Source organism: Vanessa tameamea, chromosome 4, assembly GCF_037043105.1.
Source record: "Vanessa tameamea isolate UH-Manoa-2023 chromosome 4, ilVanTame1 primary haplotype, whole genome shotgun sequence".
Taxonomy (NCBI): Eukaryota; Metazoa; Arthropoda; class Insecta; order Lepidoptera; family Nymphalidae; genus Vanessa; species Vanessa tameamea.
Window position 1 is genome coordinate 3,483,989 of NC_087312.1, and position 21,180 is coordinate 3,505,168.

The window sequence follows — 21,180 nt, forward strand, 5'->3', positions numbered from 1 at the left end:
AATATTAAAATTATATATAATATGTTAGAAAACTTTACCAAGATTTTTTTCCTTAATGTTTATGTTTTCACATACCTGGTTGAAAAACCTCACAAAATATTGTTTTAAAGGTTTTTATTAATGCCTATAAATACCGTGAAATACTTAAATATTTTGAATGTATTATGTGTAATTTCGTATGTATTGAAACAAATTCATATTAACAGTTTAACTTGATACATCTGAAAAAATCAAGAAAATGATTTAATTATACGTCGTTTGTATGTAATGACAAAATCTATCTGGGTACTTATAGTATAAATACAGACTTTCTTTTTATTTTATTTGGGCGTATTAAATACTATGTCATGGTGTGAAACAAAGTGTTTTAAAATGATTAGATACAATTTTATTAAGAAAAAATTGTCTTAGCCTGGGCTGTAGGCATTTTTGGAGGTGCAGAAACAACTGCCATAAACAACTTAACTGAACTTCGAACATTATTATCAACAATTTTGCCAGGACCTATTTTTTGCAGCTTGCAACTTCAGTTGAACTTTCAAATAAGCGTTATTTTATTTGTTTTCCGGAATCCAAGGCTTTATAACAATTCCAGGGCAATATCAAAGTCATTGCTCCTTGTAATTTCTTTAAATCAATGATATTTAAAACGTTACATCGAATAGATACAATAAACAATTTCAACGTTAACAGAAAAACCACCTGGCGCCAAGCATAATCACCCAGAGGAGAGGGCGTAGCTCCCAACATGCTAGTCAGCGGCCAACGATTACACGCGCCCCGCCCGCCAGTTTCAATGCATATAATATTGGATTACATGCAGATTTTTAATATATTTTTGTTTTTGTCATGTTGGTACTGTTTGAACGCTTCCGTCTTTAGTTCTTTGTTATCTGTAATTTAAATTATGTTACGCCTACTTGGTTATAGGTACAAAGCTCGAGACGGTATCGGATTACAATTTTAATAGGAAATATTTTATTGAATTTTCTATCAAACACTTTTAGAGGAAACTATTTTAGATAATGATGCGATCGTTTTAACGAATTAATTTAATAATATACTTGTGACCAATGCCATTGAACTAAATTTAGCAACTTATGTATTTCCAGTTATATACATAGTTTGTTTTTTAAAATAGCTTTTTGTAATATTCTTATTTATTTTGAATGCAACTGACCGGTAAAGTATCATGGGCTGAAATACTTATAGATAATACGTTCATCCATTTTATTTTTATGATAATACTTACTATTTTTTTATAATAATTTATTCTAAAATGTTTGTGGGTAATTCATAGTATATTTTACATATTTGTTTACTTGTCGGTCAACCACAATAAATGAGTGTTAATTTTAGAAAAGGAAATATATTTGTTAACGAAGTCACTGTTTTGAGAAGGGCTGTTATAGACTGGTAAAATAATATTTCTTTTTTCTTCTTTTAGTTATATTATAAAACCTTAAGTATGGTTATAGTGGCATAAATATTTTATGCGATATTGCTTATTTCATATATAAAAAAAAAACTTTTCGATTCGGTGATTGTCAGGTCTAAGTTCATCGGTTAGCCGCAAAAGAATGTCTAAATATCTTTTTGTCGGGACTTATTACCAGGACTTCTTGCTTGCTATAGCACTTAATGTGCTAAAGACAAGGCTAATAACAACATATAATATATGTTTTAGCTTATAATAAAATGTATGCCTAAATATGCTAACTAATTATTTTAATTAAAGAAAGGGTGTAAACAATCCTTAGATTTACCATGCAATTTGCTAATATAGCTCAGCTATATTACGCACTGCAAGAATATTTTGCAACATACCTAACGTATAACACCACATAACTACTTATAACGACTTTAATTTTAATTTCCAAGTTCCGCTAACGACTTCGATGACATTAAATGTCATTATTTCGGGAATCAATGATATCACAGATTATTCAAGATTTCGACCAATGATATCGCGTTAATTCAATGTCAGAGTTGTTTATTTGACTTTACTCTTCGTGCGGTGTAAGGGAGAGAGAGAGAGGGAGAATACAAACGTTGGTCCAGACTAGTATTAGTAATCTGATCAATAGACAGGCGTTAGGAAATTTACTGCAGCTACATCCAAGGTAACGTGGTTCCTTGTGTTCTATATTAGCATCCCTAAACTATGTTCTTTAATTTTTCTATTTGTGAAGAAACTGCGTTCGAAGATGTACGATTACATCTAAAGAAAAGAAAGTCGCTTGTGTTGTAAATAGCTGCATGTTATATGTTAATGGTAAACTTATCAGCCTTATTTCATTTTTTAATTTGTACCTCCAGTGTGGCTTTTGTTAATTCAAAATTAGAATGTGTACTGCTGTACCACCCAAGAGTTTTATCAAAACGCCCATAGATAATAAACAGTTTTTTAATCTAACAGTGTCACTCAATATATATGTTCAGCTAATTAGGCCACACTAGTTCCCTTGACCTAATATTAGGTCATACTTTCATGGGAAACAAGTGTAATTTACTGAAGTTAAGTTAATAAAAGTTTCTCTTCTATTGTAAATAAAATATTCCTTTTCTCTTGAGAGTTTATCTCAAACATAAAAAAATAAAACAAATACCTAAAATGTATAAGTATACTTTTATTTGTATCTACATATAAACACGTGGGTACGATACGATATTGCTACATCATACTTAAACTAAGAGACCAGTGCATTACACGGAAAATTTACTATTTTACAATTAAAAAAAAAAACCTTCAACCATAGTCTTTGGCACATTATCTTTGAACAGGACAAAGACTCGACTCTACATTTCATCTCCTTTCTAGTTTCAGTTCTTTTTCCTACCTACTTTATACACACCAATTTTCAATACATAGGTGATTAATGAACATAAGATTTTTTTAATATGCACATACATTTATAGTGCTAATATAGAAAAAAATTGAAATAATTTTTTATATGATGATTACACAATATTGATATAAATTAAAAAAAAACTTGATGTTCTGATGAAGGATTAGCAATCATAAACATCCAGTATTACATATAAAAAAAATGTAAATAATATTTACGCAATATGGTAACACCATTACAATACAAAATATATCATTAGAGTAAAATGATCATTATTGTGATGATAAATCATTAAATTACAATTACATAGAAATTATATCAACTAAAAGCACTTGTCCAGCTTATATTACAATCACAAAATAACACAAAATAATCACATTCAAATAATTTATATTACTATCGAATTGACTATATTTATAATGACGAGAATAAAATTTATCCTAATTATAAGAATACAAAATAATTATGAGTATTATCTCAAATCACCGAATCGGTGGTGAATTGTGAATTATGATAAAATGTGTGTATTTCTTAATATATACAAATATAGTTTAAGTATCGAACGCCGGAATAAAAATTGCACAAAGATAATAGTGCGTTATATGTCTTGTCTATAGAGGAAAATTTTATATTCACATAATCTATGCCTTTATCTTTCTATAAGAACTAAATAGTACGATCTATGGTCGTTTGAGAGACAAAAATACACTCAAATGATTTTTAAAAGGAAAAATTGTTTATATCAGATATAGATATCTGTAAAAATGATTATGATTGGCACAAAGAAGTATATTTTTAAATAAAATATAATTCAACATTTAATAAAATCTTGATGAATGTATATTCGAAAGCATAAGCTTTCTACCTATTTAATATTTTGTCATGGTAATCATAGAGCTTAAAAATTACTGTTAAAGTAATTTTAACACGACCAAAATCGTGTTTCAGACTGTCAATGTCCTCATGGTCATGGAGTTTCAGAATAAACAGTTGAAGATAATACCTGTTAAACTGTGACAGAGATAGGATAGGGACACGTGCATCCAATATATGACGTACAATCATTTTTCATTTCCTAGAGAGGTTGATTTTGTGAAAGAACAATAATATTGCATCGACAGGTAAGTTCTATACTGTCATTGTTACAAAATATTTGTTATGTTCTTTTCTAATATTCGCAGAATTAACCTAATAGATATACTATATAAAATATAGCTTCTTGCGAATGGTCTTTGAGTCAAACACTCATAAGGTACACTTAATGTGAAAAAAAACTACTTCTACCTTCATATCTAAGAAGCTCATAATTGTTGGCTTGATCTAATTTGACCATGTTTGATTGAAGTGATCAATGAGTCTAAATTATTGACAAAAATGGCACTATTTTTTTACGATGAAGCACGTAATATCAGTCTCAAGATCCTATCAAATCGACATTCTATTAAATCTGTAAGCTATCACAAAACCTATCTTCCTTCCTTCTTATTCTCAAAGTTTTTATCTCGACCGGTTTCAGTCTTAGTTAATCAACTATTTCATCAATTTCTCGTATAATTCGAACCGTTTAGAATAGTGAACTTTATCGCAAGGCACTACAGTTCTTTATTAGAAATGAGTGCTGGATGTTCTTATGACGTTTTAGTCTATATATATAAAAATACGAATTAAAGCATATCAATGGCGTTTGTGCGGTTTGTTAAGCTATGACGCACAACTACATGGTCCATACATCCAAACTCGATGAACAACGAGATTATGTGAGAATTAAGGCAACGTGAAGTGATGTCTAGATTAGTTCGACAAAAAGTCCTAAGTGCCTATAACTAACACGTGTAAATGTACCGAAAAATTCACTAATATTAAATTCGTGATTTGCGTAAAGCACTGGATTGGTATATGACATTTACTTTTCAAATTATTTTTTTTATCATTTCTATGATATTTTATCAAAGAATTCAGTTTCTTAAATTGTTATTGATAGAAATTCATGGGTTTTTCATTGCTATAGTTGTACTATGGTTATTAATAAATCATTGTTTGTGAATATCGTGCATAAATGCAGACAACTTGTAGTTCAAAAATTAAAACAATCACAGCAATTAATTACAGGAACTTGTAATGCAATATAATATGCACACAATATATTGTAGAAGTGCATTAAATAGAGAAAATATTATAATCCAATTTGTTAAATGATTTTCATTAAACACCAAACACGCTTATAATAATCAAAAAATTGTAATAAAAAGACAACAACGTTAAATTTTAATATTATGTGCGTAAACTTCACTACAGTATGTGTACTGCAACTCGTCCAACATTTACCAATGTTAGGGACCGATTATATTATCATTAATTTTACCTAAATTCTAATTATTAAAGAGCATTACGAATTTGTCATGATTTTTTTTTTAAATTTAAATAAAGAACATGTTCTAAAGGAAGGTAGTGCATTTACCGATAAACAAACGAAATATAAATTACATGAGTAGTTCACTGTTGATGAAATTAGTATTTTTTTTTGCAAAATATAGAAAACTTATTTTCATTCATTTTTACTATTCGGAAGACATTTCAATCAATCAGCTTCTTCATTCGTCGCTATAAATGCATGATATATACTGCTGTCGGAAATGACTGCACCACGCAGTACCAAATATAATATCAGTATTTCTATTGACTAGTAATAATTTTTACCGATCATTAACGTACGAACTCGGGTAGCACGAATAAGAATCACTCGTCAAAAACACACCTCCCCGGAGAGTTTTGAAATACTCGCTCCGAGTGACGACAGAATGTACAAGCCGGTCGTCAGCACATACACGGTGAGTCGGACCTCGGTCCTTCGAGCCGGACGGGCGCCTACAGCGTGAGCGACAGCGGCGCGAGGGCGAGCGGGCGGCGCTAGGTGGCGGCGGGGGCGGCGGGGGGCGCGGGCGGCGCGGGGGCGGCGGCCGCGTCGCGCAGCGCCAGCTGGCGGCGCTGCAGCTCCGTCACGGTGATGGCCACCTGCACCGTGCCCTTCCCCTCCAGCACGTCCGCCGCGCAGCACATCAGCTTCTGAGTGGAAGGGAATGTATACTGTACTCCAGACGTATAGTCACCCTCGACTTCGATTCACTATGTCAAACTAAGTTAATAATATTTGGCGACGTGATCGTATGGGTTCACGACGCGAGGTCCGACGGAGGAAATTGGGTGTTAATAAAACGAGTGTGATGCCAATGAGAAATTTATTTTAATATTGAGAAAAACATTGTAAGTACATACAAAAGAAGTACATTTCGTAAATACGTTAGCCGAAAATATATCGAAACGCATCCACACAAGACACAAACAAACATTTTAAAAATACTGTAATCATTAAAAATAAATAGTACTCACGATACAGAGTGCTTATTTAAATAATAAACCAATCGACCAACATAAAATAATTAAAAATTTAAATAAACATCTTATATTTGTAATGGAATTGATCGGCGGACTGGTTTTAACGTCCGAACTAAAAGAGGGCAAGAAATTACATAAAGCCAATACACACGAACATGCTACCGACCCGCGGCGCTCCGTCTTTTTACAATCAGTCATATAATGCCATTAGCGTACAACGAAACGACTACAATTTGCAATTAAATCATTAAAACCAGCCATATGATAAACATGTACCCAAGCACCACAAGCAATAAATATATTATATTTATGAATAAATTATGTTATAATCTATATAATAGTATGTATGTGTGTATGTATGTACTTAAGTATATAAAAATGTTGTACTTGAAAATTTAAAGCTCAATAATAATTTATTTTTAAAAAGCTGTCCAAAATATTATATAGAAAGATCAAATACTTAAAATATGAAAAATCTGAAAATAATTACGAGTTAATCTATAATATATATACATATATATATATAAAGGTCATGTGACCAATGTATATAATGCGAAAATATTAATAGCTGTGCGTTACACACTTAAATATTGCAATTAAGAAATATTATAAAATAAATTGTTTAAATAATAATCGAAGTGGCAGCCCTATAACGTTTTCTTAGTAAATGCAGAAAAAATGCACACTTGAAAACTAATTGAGAAAATGAATATACTTATTCTAGTGCTAAATAATGTTATTTTAAATAATATATTGATAGCCATCTATAAAAAAAAAAAATCATTTCATACATATACACAAAAATCATGAACAATAAGATATAGAAACAAAATTTTGAATCAAAACATACAAAATACTATTCATATAATACAAAGACTATAGTCTTTTAATATATTAAAACATCTTTGGAATGCAAGTTGTTGACTCGAACGACCAAAAATGTATAAATCTACCTTATATTACGTTAAAAATAATTGTAATAGTTTCGAAAAAACCGTATAGTTGACAACATTTTTAAGAACACAATCGCGCAATTGGTTAAACCGTGTTATAAAAAAATCTCTACAAAGTGTGTGCGTACAGCGCCCCTAGCGGTTACATTATAAACTTCATACGAATTGGGAAATTTAAACCAAACATTATAATTTTTGATAAATTTAAAGCACTACGGGGGGATTTAATTTACATTGAAAGTCGCCAAGTCACAAATATGTAAGTACATACATATATTTAAAACACCTCATAAATGCAAAATCACCGAAGTAGTTGGCAACAAAGGTTAGGTTGGCATGTTTTAGGAATATACGTTAGTAATGATTAAATTATAAAATGTCTTTTTAGATTATCTTTTATCCAATAGTTATACGAAAAAAGCCTCAAAATATAAGTCTAAATATCACTACGCACTAACGACGACCGTTTACAGTTGAAAGAATAATAAAATCATGTATTTCAATTAATTATATTTTTAATTGATAGGCGGACGGGCATATGGACCTCATTATTAAGATGTCAGAACTGTCCAGAGATATTGGCGCTGTAATAAATAATAATGGTTAATATTTATAAAAGCGCCAATACTCCAGCATCAATGGGAAAGAGGATCTTATATCGCTTGTGCCTGCAGTTACACTGGCTCACTCGCCTTAACCCGTCACAATAATACTAAATATTGCTGTTTCGCGGTAGAGTATGTTATAAGAGGGTGATATCTACCCCGACGGACCTGCATAGAGTCACACCACGAAAATAATTGCAATAGAAATGGCGTTACAAACAATATAATATAAATTGGAAGCTTGTTGCTTAATATTTCAAAACTGTAAACGGCCTACGAATAAACATTATAATTACGCGTTTGCATTATAAATACAATAACGATATGAAATTTCGATTAAGGCATACGATTCTTATTTTATAAGAAATATTCGACTGGGTAGCACTAAGTTTTAAATTAATTCGTACATTACAATTAAGATCTTAATTATTCATAGAATTAATGCACCAATATTTTCGTGAAACATTGTACTTTCGAACTGATTTTATTATCATTTTCACAAACGTCATAAATCTTTATGCATTGCACCGCAGTACTCCTTAGTCGTCTCAAGACTATTCCACATCGTGTCATAATATATCAATATATAAAATTATACATGTACATTTTATATGCGTGTTTTAACATCACACGTTGAAAATATTATGACACATTTTGTATTACACAAATAAAAGTTATTTTACGAATTTGAATATAACTACGCTTCAATTTAAAAAAAAAGATTAAAATATCTAAGCGTTATATTAATAAGTGCAATAGTTCATTGTGATACACAAAACTTAATGCAATTAATTCGTAACGGTATTTATACAACTGAAAAATTACTTCGGTACAACGCAAGAATACCGTTGGCACTACGAACGATCAATTAAAAAATTTCAATATTCATATAAAAATACGGTTTTAGGAAGACAGTCACGTACAAAAGTAGCTTTCGTGTGGTATAATTACATCGGATTACGAAGCGAGGATTAAAGAAATCAAAATAACAGCTGTATCAATACCGCGCCTGACTTATTCTTAGATAAACAAGTTTTTTAAATAAATTAATGTATAAAATAAAACGTAAATACGTATCTATAATCATATTACATAGCAAACAAAAATTGAGATCTTCTGTAATTATATAAAAATATAAAACACACATCAATCAACACGTACTAACGAGATAAAAGAAAACATTAAATAAATAGTACTTAATTTAAACCTGAAACCTAAGTCCTCACCTAAATAATATATAATATATTTTAAGAAATATAAAGAAGTGAACAATGAGAAGTTAAACAGAAACATTTCCTTGTACTTAAAAATAGTTTTTTTAATCGTTTGGCAGTTTATTTGGAGTGTTAGTGATTTCATGAAAATTTAAATATATAGTCTCTTTAAAATGCTACCCATCTAATTTAGGAGAAAGTAAATTATTCAACATAAGACAAACAATAATTATAATTATTTTTAACTTTAAATAATAAAAAAAAAATATACACACAGAACATCATAATAATTACTGGAACGCATCTTTTCATTGTAAGAACATTGGCTCATATTAAAATTTTGTAAATCACACCATATTTGGTCCATCTTAACATACTCCTCTAAACTTGTCTACGAAAACGACTCGTACCATAGAACAGCTGAATTTATCTTATCAACGTGTACAATTCCTTAAATGGTTCAATACTTTCAATTTCCTTTCATCAGTCTTAACAGAGATAAGGAAAGCGGCACTTTGTCTATCATTTATGGAAGTATATATTCAAAAATTGGTATTAAAAATAGACAGCAATAAACGAATTTTGCTATTCAATTCCATCATTTTCAACTGAATCAAGATAAGGATTACCTTCTCATACAGACTGACATAGACTGTTGTTTGGGTAACTTCAAAATATATATTATTTTTAATATTAATTTTATTTTTCGCTACAACACTGAAGTAGTAATTATAGAAGTTAATTTATTTGGATTTATATTTTGTGCATATTTTTAAATAGAAATATATAAAGTGCCGCATCCCATCAAAAACAGCAGCCTCAATTAAATTTCGATCACAGTTTTACTGTTACATTATACAATTATAAGGCATTGTGTGCACTAACTGGAAATAACGGTGTATTTCATTACAATTAATAACAACTATTCATTTCTACGGCCTTAATTATACGACAGGGCTTCGTTTTGCAGCGATACAGTCGCGTTACACACGAAGTCTTCTTGTATTAAATTTTTATGCGATGCTTCTGGACGACAATCCTTATTTCATGCCGTGTGAAGTCGGTCGCCATTGACTTAATATAATGCGTGTTTATTCCACATTCGTCTGCAACCAAGTCACTTCAAGTGAATCGGTATTGTCGCGAGTTTGATAATCAGTATATAGCTGCAAAAAGTATCTGTATACAAAGGGTCTTATTCTTATCATGTATCAGATCAAATATGAAAGGCAGTGGTGAATATTTAGGTAAGAAGTTACCGCGTATGTTCACAGAGGATACAGAATAAGCGCAATCGTAGACACGATAAAACTTCCAAGGCATAGACAAGTATAGAAAATTCTATTCTCTCTGTCTCTCGCCGTTTCGGTTTCGACTACTGTCGTATTGGATTCGTAATTGCCTCGTATGTCAAGATTCATCTTCCCCCTGTCGTATCTATCCGCGTCGATCGCCCCCTCGGTCAAATCGATCGGAAAATCGACCTCATCAGTGTCATATATTTCGAAATGATCGCTCCTGAACACACCATCGCCCTTGCAGAACGGAGTCACGAATTGGATCCTATTCTTCTGGTAGTACGGACCCCGGACCCTCGTCTCCTCGGCGTACACCGGCGAGTACTGGACGCTCGGGGGCGAGTCGGCGCCGCCGTCGAAGCCGAGCTGGTGCTCCTCCGACTCGTCGAAGGTGTAGTCCTGATCGTTGTAGTTGAAGTTGCTGATGTACCTGTCCTCGGCGTACCTGTGCCGGGGACGGTCGTAGTTCACTTCGATGGAGTCGTATTCGGGGCTGGGGGAGTGCGGGGCGGGGGGCGGTGGGGCGGCGGTGGCGTGTGCCAAGAGCGCCCGCACGGTGCGCGCCAGGGCGGCCGTGTGCGCGGCGCGCTCGCCGGCCGAGCACAGAACGTCTGCGGGCGCGCACACGTCCTCCTGGAACACACGCCACCCCTCACTTAGTCAAACAATACATCGCTCCGAGACCGGTAGTGGCGCGGCGATCGAAACGGAACCGGTTTACGGGTGCGCGCGACTCGTGCCGTAGTATAAAACATGGCGTACGCAGAGCCAAGCGACGTACTGAATAAATCGTAAGTTACCACTGATTCATATGTAAAAATCTAGGGTTATTGATACGAGAGATTTAAAAGCATTCAGTTTTAATATTAAATATATTTAAAAAAAAACAAAAAATTGAGAGAATATGTAACTACGAGCAATCGATTTTAGTAAATAATAAAAAAATACTTAAATATCATATAGATGTGTAATTATATATATACATATATATGTATATGTATATAAAATTTAACATACCTCTTCGACTCCTATTTTCCGACACGCCTCCAGGAAGTTGTCCACGTTTCTTCTACACCTTGCCATTGTTAGTTTTGGCTGAAAAAAATAACCATAAAAATTAGCACATATTTACTTTTTTATTAAACACCGAATATCAATTACATCACTATTTCAGGAAACAAGATCATAGTAGAGCGAATCGACTTCTTGATAAAGTGTGTACTACATAAGGACAGTTCAAGTGTGCAGCGTGGGCGCAGACAAGGACCTGTTATAAGATTATATGATATCTTACATAATTAATGTTAAACGTGATAATAAAATAATAACAAATGATAATTAATCGAAAAAATAAGAAATCTATTTTAATTTCTTTATAGAAAAATATTTATTAATTTTTTTGTTGTTTACCTTATAAGTTTTACTATAAGAGAACAAACAATCGTTCCGCATTTAATTTATTGTATTTATTTTTGTACAGCAAAATTAAAATATACTTTATTCAAGCAAGCAACAAGCACCTGTGAATCGCCATTTTACAGAGCTGTATTAAAAGTAAAGTTACCGAATACAGTGTGTGTGTGTGTGTGTGTGTGTGTGTGTGTGTGTGTGTGTATACCTGCGCAGGCGAGGGCACGTGCACGGAGGCGACGGAGCGCGGCCGCACGTGGTTGGCGAGGTGGCACAGCACCACGCCGTCCGCCAGCACCGCCGGCAGCTGCTCCGGCAGAGACATCTTCAGCCGGCTCTCGATTATCTGGGCCGTGGTTATGGTTCCGTATTCATTGACGCGTAAGAGTACTATTTTATTTAAATACTAGTATAGAGTAAAATTTCTATAAAAATTGACCGAACAGTGTCGCGTTTATATATAAAAAATACTTTAGATACTGTATACAAGTATATAACTAATCGATTTAGACGTATGATGATAAATTACTTTGTATGGTGCAGAATATTATCATATTAAATAAAAATATAAAAACAAATAATACAGAAAAAAATACATGACAAGTACTCTTTTTTATCAGAAAGTTCAGTAATAACTCTTGCAAATAAATTCGACCTGAAAATTTTACTAAACGCAACATTTTATCTGACAAATGTAATTACCGTCCTCAACTGCTGCAACAGCTCCGACTCCTCCTTCTGCTTATCGAACTCCCTCTTCATGGTGAAGCTGAGCTTGTCCGAAGGCGTGTCCTTATTCCAGGCGATCTTGGCCGCCGGCTTCGCTCCCGCTCCTTTCAAGTATGAAACCGTCGTCGTTAACAACTTCGCGTCGCCATTCACCGTCCTCGGTATGTTCGACTTTAGACTGTTCGTGTACCCTATCGTGTTCGTCGGAGACTTGCTCGGGGAAGTCGGTTTCGAATACGTGTCCGAGCCGTTCAGTCGCGTGTAGTCGACGTTGCCGTTGACTGACGCGTACATTTTGTTGACGTTTCGCGACGGAACGACTTTTTGGACGGGTCGTTTCGTCTCCTCCATCTTTTCCTGATTGCCGTTCTGTGCTTGAAACCTTCGGGGTGTCGAATGCAGGACGGGGGAGTTGGGTGAGACAATGGACGTGTTGGGTGAGGTTGTCGAATTCGAGGATAAAGATCGGTTATAGGGAGATATGTTACTGTATCCATTGATAGGCGAGTGGGGGGACTTCTGGAAGTGCACGGGGCTCTGGTTGAGGGAGTGCGAGTTGGAGTCCAGTTCGGGAGAGGGGGAGGGTTGGTCGCAGCGCGGCCGATACACGTCCTGCTGACGCTGCTGTCTTAGTGCTTCTTTGTATTGTCTGAAATTTACGAAATTATTTTTATTAGTTTAAAGAAAATAACGAAGTACTTGCGTGGTTTAATTTTTTTCTATACAATGTTAACTTTTTACTGGCGGTGTACTGAAGCTCGTGCAAAATTTTAGTAGAAGCATTTTACAAAGCTGACATAATAGCGGTATTAGTACGGTTAAAAGCCTCCCATAGATTCGTAAAGACCCCTTGTCAAATATGTGAAGGTTAAAAGAGCGATTTCAATTACAACCCCATTCAATCCACGCAAGTGTCGGTTAAGTCGGCATTTACAACTGGAAGCATACACAGAGCTTTGATCACATTCACATGGTCAAATGTATATAAAGTGCACCATTAAATTGTTATCATCATTATAAACAGTAAATGGGTAGGCAGACTAGTAAACGAGCCACCTGATGGTATGGTCACCATCACACATAGACATTGGCACCGTAAGTAATAAAAACTATTCCTTACATCGCCTATGCATTATAGATCTATTTATTCAAGAAGTCCCCTCCCCCCACGTAACAAAAATAATTCTTACATTAGTCACCTCATGCACACTAAAACATAATCTTGTAGGCACGAGAGTCACTAATGTAAGCCGATAGTTTTGAGTGGAGGGGCGCACCTTTGTGAGTAATAGATCTTTATCAACACTTGGAACTAAGATTTGATGTCCCTTGTGCCAGCAGTTGTACTGGCTCACTCCCACTTTAAGCCGGAATCATCAACACTTAGTATTAATATGTGACGAATCGGTGGTACCTCCGAGCCGGACTAGCACAAAGCCCTACCACCGAATATACAAAGTAACAAACATTTCAGTGCATTTTACATCCATTATGATACATTACAAAAAAAAGCAAATACATGCGACGTAGCCAGTTGACGTCACAATAAACATATAAACATATAGTGCCGTATGTCCGTGAATGTGTATGATGTACCTGTATGTTTGCTGATGAGCTAATTTACTCTTATCCTCGCCATTTGAAATGTTCCCTTCGGGTGATATACGGAGGCTGAAAGGGACAACACCGGGGTTAATATAAAAGGGGACGGAGTATGAGGGGTGATGATGTGAGGACGAGCCAAAACTGTTGTTTACCTCTGTATCGGCCGACGTGATAGATAAAAAAAAAAATGAAAAATTTATATAAGCAACTAGATATATACTAGAAGAAATCTATTAGTGTCAAGTGTCCAAAACAAGCGTTACGGAAGTCCCAAAATCATAACATACTGTTCACTTTCAAGATGAAATCATTGCAAAAAATCTATTAAATTAATCACATATATTATCATCATTTAACAAAATATTTCAATACACTTATAATGAATTATATTTAAAAAGCGATAACTTGTCTTTTAAAATGTAATATAGTATTAAAAACTTGTGTTTATTTTTATTAAACAAACAAACAGAAAATATTTGTGGGCGAGTAGGTATTATATTGACTCTTGGATTTAATTTAATTTTACTGCAGGTACCAAAAATTTACAATAAATAAAGTAAATATAATTGAAATTGATTCATAAAGTATTTGCACAAGAGCGTCATTTAGTAACTCAGACAGCTTTGTTACTAATATTTCTTCATGAAAATGAACAGAACATCGTCCGTTCATTATTAATTCAGATGACCTTTTAGACTTGTCGAATTGAGTACGATATAAAGTAAATAGCTTTGAATATATTCGAAGACAAAATTAAATAGGACTTTGTAACGTTCAAACTACGTAATCCCTGATCGTTTCGAACCCTCGTCTAAAAATTATAAACATGTGAGAATCTATATCACAAAAGAAAATCCTTATATAATCTAATATTGCAAAGATCAAACTTTTATAGTATTCCATATACTACAACACCCGGTATAATAATTAGTACGTACCCTGTGAGTATAGGCGTGAGGGGGGCGAGGGGAGTTTCGCTGGACAGGGACTGCGCCCGCGACAGTGCGGCGCCGGGCGACAGCGTGGAGGGCGTGCTGGGAGTGGAGCGGCCCGACCCGCCGCCTGCCTCGCCACACGCTGCACGTACAGAGTATATTTAAGAAAACCTTTCTTACCAGTCCGATTTTCAAAGTGAACACTCTTAGAAATTTCAATAGCACAAATAAATTATGCTAAAAGTGTTGATACTTCGTTAAAAAATCTGAAGATTTTTAGTAAATCCTGCAGAAAGTATTTTTTGTCTGATAGTAACAAAAGTATATCCAGGATAATCTTAATTAATTTACCCAATCAAATACGACTGGCTTAAATGTATAATAGATTTTTTATCCAATATATATTTTCAGAGGCAACCGTTAAACAGTTGGGAAACAATCGATATACCATCAATCATCACAAGACTTACCATCGTTCGACCACCTCTTCTCCACACCATCGGTGCAGTACCCGCTGTCTACGACGTGTCTCGGCTTGTGCCTCAAGCAGTCGATGGTCGCGTTACCCGACGTGATCTGATGTGTTCCGCTGTTGGGTGAGCTGATGTATGATGTGTGCTTCGCCGTCCGTCTGGTTTCGTCCACTCTTCTATGTGCCGGCAAGGAATCCTTTATTGCCATATTCTCGAGATATTTGAATATGTGCACGCGCCCGCGCATGCAAATCTATTAAGATATAAAAACGAATATTTATAAATGATATGATGACTAATATGACAAGTGCGCAAGTAACTATGTCTCTCTGTCTGTCTGTCTGTGACGCTTTCAAACGCAAACCACTGAATAGATTTGATGACATTTGGTATGAGCTTGAACCCCAGGGAAGGGTATATGCATTCTGCTTTATACGTAACGCCTTACAACCAACATCTAAAACGGACAAAGCCGCGGGCGACAAATAGTAATATTTTACTTTATTTTTATTATTATTATGATGGCTTGTAAGAAAACCATAATAAACGGAATACACGAATTAAATAATTTTACATACAAAATAAATTAAACAGTATTTACTATTAATTCATAAACATAAACTATCGTTCAATAATAACATTTCGCAACATATAAACTCCAAATTACAATATTTTTAAACTAGCTAGAGCATACAAAATCTTTGTATGAAATTTTAAGAAATATAATTGACAACATTTTTTATAACTTTCTATTGTTTCTGTAATAATAATAATAATAACCTTATTATCAACTTTTATTTCATATATTTTAATTACAAGGATTTATAAATATCTTAGAAAGTGTAGATATAACGGGAATCTGCCCGGTCGATGAATGAGTCAATATTTGCTTTAGCCTTTCACTTGGTGATAACGAGATAGTTATGAAGGACCGTAAACACACGCCTGACGCAACTCCACCTGCTCTTTTTCATATAATAAGATAACGACTTGACTTGTTGGCCACAAATTTCAGGCCAATAACAAGGCTTTCTTTTTAAGAAACAGCCCGGAGTCTTGAATTTTATATTTTTTAATTTAATTATCATACGGTGCTTAAATGGTTAAAACCGTTGGCTCCTTGCCTTAACTCCATCCGGTCGCGTCGGACTTGCTGTCTCATCGGATTACGAAAGTAAGAAAAAAGATACGCTTGTGTTTACGCACATATTTGACCATCATAATGTATCCCGCGCAGTTGCTTACGCTCTTACGGCCGAAATCGGACAGAAGATCGATAAATTACCATCACGTTTTATTTTAATTGCTCATAACATAAAAGTTAAACATCGTTCCAAGTTTTCGAACGATATTATAATAATGCAATTCTTTTTATATTTTAAAAACACCAACGAACAAATCGGCTTTCTAATAGTTCACATTTAGATATCAGTTGTACAAACCACTCATGAAACCGACAAATTGCGAACTTAGGAGATATAATTGGAAGCTAATAAAATGAGAATATTAAACATTTTAACTATAATTAGGTACTAGTAATCGATACTCACGGTAGTAGGAGGGGATACGAGAGGATTGTTGTCTAGATTCAATGTGATTATCGTGCTCATATTGCGGAGCTCTAATGGAAGCGAAGATATACAATTACAGCTCACATCTAAGTGCTCGAGTCGGAGGTATGTGATCTCTGAAAATATAATAATAATTGATTAATTTAACAACTTTATTATCGAGGAAATTTGATGGTATTTGATGTAAATGGTATTTTTTTTCTCGGGATTAAATATAACGTACATAAGCTTTTATACGAACTTTTGAATTGTTAGTTAACGATATCCTCTAGTTTCGAATTCATAATCAGTCATATTAAAATCTTTGGGTAAACCTGAATGATCATTGGTCGATAACAGCCGATGACAAATTGAACGGCCAATGAACGTTGAAATTAAAACCAAATTAGTCAATGTGACTTTGACCAACGTATCAGAAACTGGGGGTAAACGTGGACGGATAATATGCATACATAAATTCCCCCTTAATAAACTACATGGAAACACTGGATTCCAAGAAAAACTGACGTCTGATATTGTTATGACTAATCAAAAATAATTTTATCATTCATAAAACATGTTAACCGAAAACTAATTTACAACCGAGGTTATGATATTATTAAAAAGTTATTTTTATTTTCTGTTCGTAGTTATTTAATTAATTGTAATTAAACTTTATTGAAACTTTTCATATGCGATCGCTTTTAAGTATATTAGATTCATTACACTTTTATGATAGTTCGAGGCAAAGCTACCGGTTCGGAATGTTGATCCTACCAAGAAGAGTTGACAAGAAACTTAGCACTCCATTAAACTCATTATAGTAACGATATACAGTAATCCTATTGTAAGAATCTAACCGTACAATACGACCGTGTAATGTTAGAAGGTTATATGCGACATTCATTATAATAATAATTAATATAAATAATACATATTAGAAAATATATTTGTATGAATCGATTTTTAACATTTTACATATAACGAAAATGTATATCTATATATAATCACTGAACCATCTCGTCTATAAGATCTTATATGAATTAAAAATGTTTTAATTATTATAAAAACTAAGATAGATAGATAAGACATATTTTACTAATTTCACGAAGATTTGATCTTAAGGCAAAACGATATATAATATCCCGCATTCATAACTAATCATTTCTTGATACTACTAAATTAATATGTATCCTTAATTCATGAGTTATTTAAACGTTTGCCAGTAACAATCAAAATGTTTCGTAAATGTATAATGTCGTAAATACATTAGATTTCACAGTAATGACGGGCACTGGGGGCATTACAACTCTCATCTCATGGTTTGCAATGCATTAGCAATGCTAGATACGACTAATGCCTATATAATACCTGCATAGACGAAGGTATTTAGGCTATCATTTTATATACAAATTTCAGCCGATAATCATCGAATATTTTAAATTAATTTATAAATATTTGTTATTATTGTATGTAAAAATATATATATTTATTAGATATTATTTTATATAATGTATAGGTATTTATAGATATTGTCTGCTACATTTTTTTATTGGACATTCGCCTCTGGAAAGAAATTGCTTTTCAACAGTAAACGCGTGTCGTACGAATAGGCGGAATTTTTCTAAGACTGAATTTATTATAAAATTATTATTTTATTTTTTAAATAAAAATTTTGTTATCTATACATTAACAGGCAAGGACAGCAAACCGGTTAACTTGTTGCCGAAAAGAAACCGATTGCTTTTGCTTGGTAGTAGAAATTAGAAAGATGAGTAGAAAAAAAGTTCAAAACATACATATTAATATTACGTTTTCCTCAAATTTACCGAATACTATTGTAGTTATCATTACATAACAATCCTTTTATACAATTCATATATATAAAATATATAGTGATTGAATAACAGTCCTGTTCAGCCACAAAGGCGCGCCCCTCCACTTGAAATTATTGGCGTGCTATTAACAGATATAATCTAATATATATTTTTTTCTATATTTGGTATAGTCACATACTAAAACATAATGTAAACACAAACGTCACTCGTACTTAATGCACACCGAATTTATCGTGGAGAGACGCGCTCTCGTGTATGAACAGATCTATACTTGTGTATGAAAATAATAAAGAACTCACGTAATGGCAGCAACCCGAGCTGGTTATTACTCAAGTTTAAACATCGAAGACCAGCACAGTCTCCGAGGTTCATTGGAACTTGTGTAAGCCTATTGTTTGACGCATCCAATTCCGCTAAAGATGTCATCTTGCCGATCTCCTTGGGTAGACTCGTCAGGAGATTGTCCGGTAGAAGAAGAACTTGTAACGGCATCATACATACCTCACGGGGCAATTCTGTTAGCTGGTTTGAACTGTGGACAAACAAATATACTTTAAACATTGAACAAACAACGTTAAACAAAAATTCAAATATTACTATACATAATACAATATCTTAAATATAAATAAAATTTAAATGCCAGCACTCTTTACAAAGATTTTTGATTCGACATTCTAATATTTTAATTACAAGTAGCGAAGTTACCATCGGTTCGGAATGTTGATGATACAGAGAAGAAACAGGCAAGGCATTAAATAGTTACTCTATTAAATACATTAAATTACACACCTATGTAAATACTCGTACCGTATTATATAACTATATGTATGGTATAGCTATATAATTATAATTATTATTAATCATCTATAGGTATATAGGCATCATGCAGCAATCATGTGTACGCGTATACTGTAAAGACATGTACGTACATACCTTAACACTATATCACTATATAAATTTAAAATATGTAACCTTATTTTAGATGAAATTTGTTCTTATAAAGTCTACGTTGTTACGTTTTGTTTTGTAAACGTGCCGAAAACATATGTAAACGCACCGATCAATCCAAGCAAACTATTTTTAATCAAAGAACCTACTTTACCGTACGCTTGCGTGTAATAACACATCTTCGAGCATAAATCGTTCCTCGCCTAACCTAATAGTTCGGTCGCTGCTGCTAAAACAGATCGTGTAAATATTGACGCTTTAGGGACCTTTCATATACGTTAAACGTTTTCAATTTAAGATTAACTAATTTTACTTTAATCTTAATAGTCCGAACTGCTTCGATTAATTGGCAATTAAAAACGCAACAGGCGAACTATGAGTTTTAAATCAGATTTGCTTTTCATTTCAAAAACTGTCGGTGATCCTTTTATTGTAGTCTTGAGATTAAAAACTTCGCGCACTGACACCTTTTTCTTAATGTTTTGTGTGTGCTATTCTCCCTAAACTATATAATCCCTGATAAAATCTGCTCTAGATCATCGCTTCACTATATAGATCGAAATTTTCGGCGCGAGCATTCGGGACATCTATCTTATTTTGACTATTTCTATGACAAAATTACTAGGTAAATGAGATCTTTAAAATACATGAAGCGAAGTTAAATTTTTTTTAGTTTTTTTCCGGTTTTTGTAATTACGTCAATTTATAATTACTAATAAACAAATTACGTCATAGGGTTAAAACGTGACCTCAGGATCTTCGGTTGAGATCTTAGTTGTTATCTAGTAGTTGCTATCATTATCGCGGTACGTCCATTCTATACGAAGACTGCTTAACGTACCGCAAAAAAATGTACTTCCGCTGTTTTAACATTAAAAAAACATAAAAATGCTTTCACATTTATTGTCCGACCGGCGTGTTTATCTAATTGGCATTTAACTGGAGCAGAAAAAATTATTCCTTTATACGATGATACAACTTGGTAAATATTTTATTGTCTTTTAAGCCAAATATGTTTCAAGGCAATTTCAAGAGACGAGATTCATTACAGCTTCCAATCCAGTGAATACAAAACGACCACAATACGGATTAGGTGACAAACCTGTCACAGAGTTTGATTGTATCAAATACCGACATATAATTAAATAACATTCTAGAATTTCTGTAAATCTTAACGAGACTTGTTACGCACTTATACACGAGGTGGTATTTTTTTTCTCGAAGACCCATACCTCGTCTAGACGCCTAGACGTGCTTTGAAACTGGATTCAACTAAGGTAGGCCGGGATTAATAATAGACGGGGTCGATGGACGATGTATTGAAAGAAATTGATACCAGAAGCCAAGAAAATCTTGTAACACTTGGAACCTGTGCACAAT

At 33.6% G+C, this 21,180-nt stretch overlaps 1 protein-coding gene across 3 annotated transcripts in view; it reads right to left on the reverse strand.

Annotated features, from left to right (window-relative positions):
- Positions 1-2,610: 2,610 nt before the first annotated feature.
- LOC113394400 (leucine-rich repeat and calponin homology domain-containing protein) overlaps positions 2,611-21,180 on the reverse strand; it is a 59,932-nt gene continuing 41,362 nt past the window's right edge. The window contains exons 3-11 of one of the 3 annotated variants that reach the window (XM_026631706.2): positions 19,152-19,384; positions 17,015-17,151; positions 15,462-15,717; positions 14,995-15,133; positions 14,048-14,122; positions 12,425-13,100; positions 11,931-12,068; positions 11,330-11,407; positions 2,611-5,912 (exon numbers count right to left, since the gene is read on the reverse strand). In XM_026631706.2, the coding sequence (XP_026487491.2) occupies positions 5,757-5,912; positions 11,330-11,407; positions 11,931-12,068; positions 12,425-13,100; positions 14,048-14,122; positions 14,995-15,133; positions 15,462-15,717; positions 17,015-17,151; positions 19,152-19,384 (1,888 nt within the window). In that variant the 3' untranslated portion in view covers positions 2,611-5,756. Of the gene's footprint in view, positions 5,913-9,761; positions 10,946-11,329; positions 11,408-11,930; positions 12,069-12,424; positions 13,101-14,047; positions 14,123-14,994; positions 15,134-15,461; positions 15,718-17,014; positions 17,152-19,151; positions 19,385-21,180 lie in introns of those variants that run through there. The other 2 variants (XM_026631703.2, XM_026631705.2) reach the window with 2 other exon arrangements.